The sequence below is a fragment of the Guillardia theta genome (genome assembly GCF_000315625.1).
Source record: "Guillardia theta CCMP2712 unplaced genomic scaffold GUITHscaffold_93, whole genome shotgun sequence".
NCBI classification, from domain to species: Eukaryota; class Cryptophyceae; order Pyrenomonadales; family Geminigeraceae; genus Guillardia; species Guillardia theta.
In genome coordinates this window covers 107,616-109,479 of record NW_005434581.1, presented here as the reverse complement: position 1 = coordinate 109,479, position 1,864 = coordinate 107,616, and the positions used below count along the sequence as shown (strand labels likewise).

The window sequence follows — 1,864 nt, the reverse complement described above, 5'->3', positions numbered from 1 at the left end:
ATTGAAAGATCGCGACGAGGGTTGGGCGCCACTCACCCCACCAACGTTATTAGAGTAGAGAAGCCCAGCAGAAGGCAGGGGTCTTCCTTCCCACGTACTCGTAGCCCCGGGGCCCATGGCGCCTCTGAAGGGGATCGACGTCTGTCCCTGCACGTACGTCGCCTCCCCCTCCAGCCCCCGCGAGAAGCTTCCTCGCATGCTCGCCGGGTACAAACCGCTGCCAGGGAAGGAAGAGGGGGAGGAGCCCAAGTAGGAGGTGTTGCTTCCTCTGCTGCCGTACATCCCCTTGCTGCCAGGATGCAGCAGCGGCGTCTCCTCCCCCCGCCCGCCAGACCCTCTGACGTTGCGGTCGTCAGACGCGTCCTTCTCCCACTCGCGGAGGAAGGAGACCCAGAAAGTGTCGTCGAGGAGGTTGACGAGGAGGAGGAGCGTGAGGAGGTTGAAGAAGCCGTAGTTGCCCGAGACCATGATGAGAACCTGAAGCAGCGCCACTGCCCCCGCAGCTCCATGCCGGACGACCCGAAGCGGGCAGATGAGGAGGAAGGCGACAGGGATCTCGATCACAAAGACGAGGGCGACGCCGAGCTGGAGAAGGAGAGGATGGAGCTGCCGCAGGTACCAGGCCATGGGGGTCGGGATGGGCTGAGAGGCGAAGTGGTAGGAGAGGGCGGTCAGCTGCTGCCAGACGCGGTCCTTGGAAGCGATCTTGACGACGCCGCTCATGAGCATCAGCTTGAAGAGGAGGAAGCGAAGCATCCAGAGGGGAACGCGCGGCACCTGGGAGCTGCGGCGAGGACGAGTCCAGAGAGGAGCGTACATGACGGAGAGGAAGCCTGTCTCGAGGAGGAGGGCGTCCCACTGGAAGTACATGAACACGTCTCCAACCGTTGTCAAGGACAGGTACAGCACACAGCACGCGAAGATGACAGGAGCTGTCCCGAAGCCGATGGCAGCGATCGAGGAGACGAGGAGGCCGAGGACGGCGAGGAAGTTGCACAGGAGGTACTCGTCTATCCCAAGTGCCGCATGCCACCGCACGATGGTGGGGTAGAGCTGCCAGCGCAGGCCGCGAGAGAGCTGGAGCTGCTCGGTGAGGGGGAGGATGCCCTGGCTGCCGTAGAGCCCCTCGAACTGGATGAAGTAGGAGGAGAAGGCGACGAGGAACATGAGCCCCAGCCCCTGCAGAAAGATCGCTCGCGATTTCTCGTATGCCGCTGGTCGCTCCTGCTCGTATGCCGGCTCCGATGTCGCTTTCCCCTGCCTCCCCACCTTCTCCAGCAACGCTCGAAGTCGCTGCACCCGCTTCTCCCACCATTTACCCATCGTGCTGACCATGTTGCCCTATCAGACAAGAGTCTTAGCTCTACCTCATCCACACGGGCGATGCTTGCTCGTCGTCCATGACGTGGATGAAATTTCTTGATGAACTGACAGACCTGTCAGCTCCTAAGTCAGCTCAGGTTCACCTTCCTCCTTCTACGCCATCCCTCCTTTGCAAGACACCACCTCATGCTACCTTATTTGCCTTCTTGTGCCACCCCGGCACACTACTCTCCCTCCTTCCACCAGCACACTTTTCTTTCCTCCCCTGCATTCTCGATTCTCATTCTAACATTCACTCTCTGTTTCCTTCTCCCCTCAATCACTTTCTCTTGCTCTCTAACTCACTCTTTCTCATATCCTCACCCCTCTCCCCCTCCCCATCTTTTTCTTCGTCCCTGCTCCTGCGCGCGCGCTCTCTCTCTCCCTCCTCTCCCTCTCCATGCCTTCCCTCCCTTCTACCATCTTCTCTCTCTCTCCTTCCCTTCTCTCCCTTTCCGTCCCTTCTTTCACTCATCTCCTCTATCTATATCTCTACTCCCCT

The 1,864-nt window shown here is 59.8% G+C and overlaps 1 protein-coding gene across 1 annotated transcript; it reads right to left on the bottom strand.

Moving 5' to 3' along the window:
• Positions 1 to 49: 49 nt before the first annotated feature.
• Positions 50 to 1,335, bottom strand: GUITHDRAFT_116232 (hypothetical protein; the record flags this gene model as incomplete). Its single annotated transcript, XM_005824513.1, has 3 exons — positions 50 to 147; positions 216 to 289; positions 335 to 1,335. 3 exons carry the CDS (start codon positions 1,333 to 1,335, stop codon positions 50 to 52), a joined length of 1,173 nt encoding a protein of 390 aa, XP_005824570.1.
• Between the last annotated feature and the right edge of the window lie 529 nt (positions 1,336 to 1,864).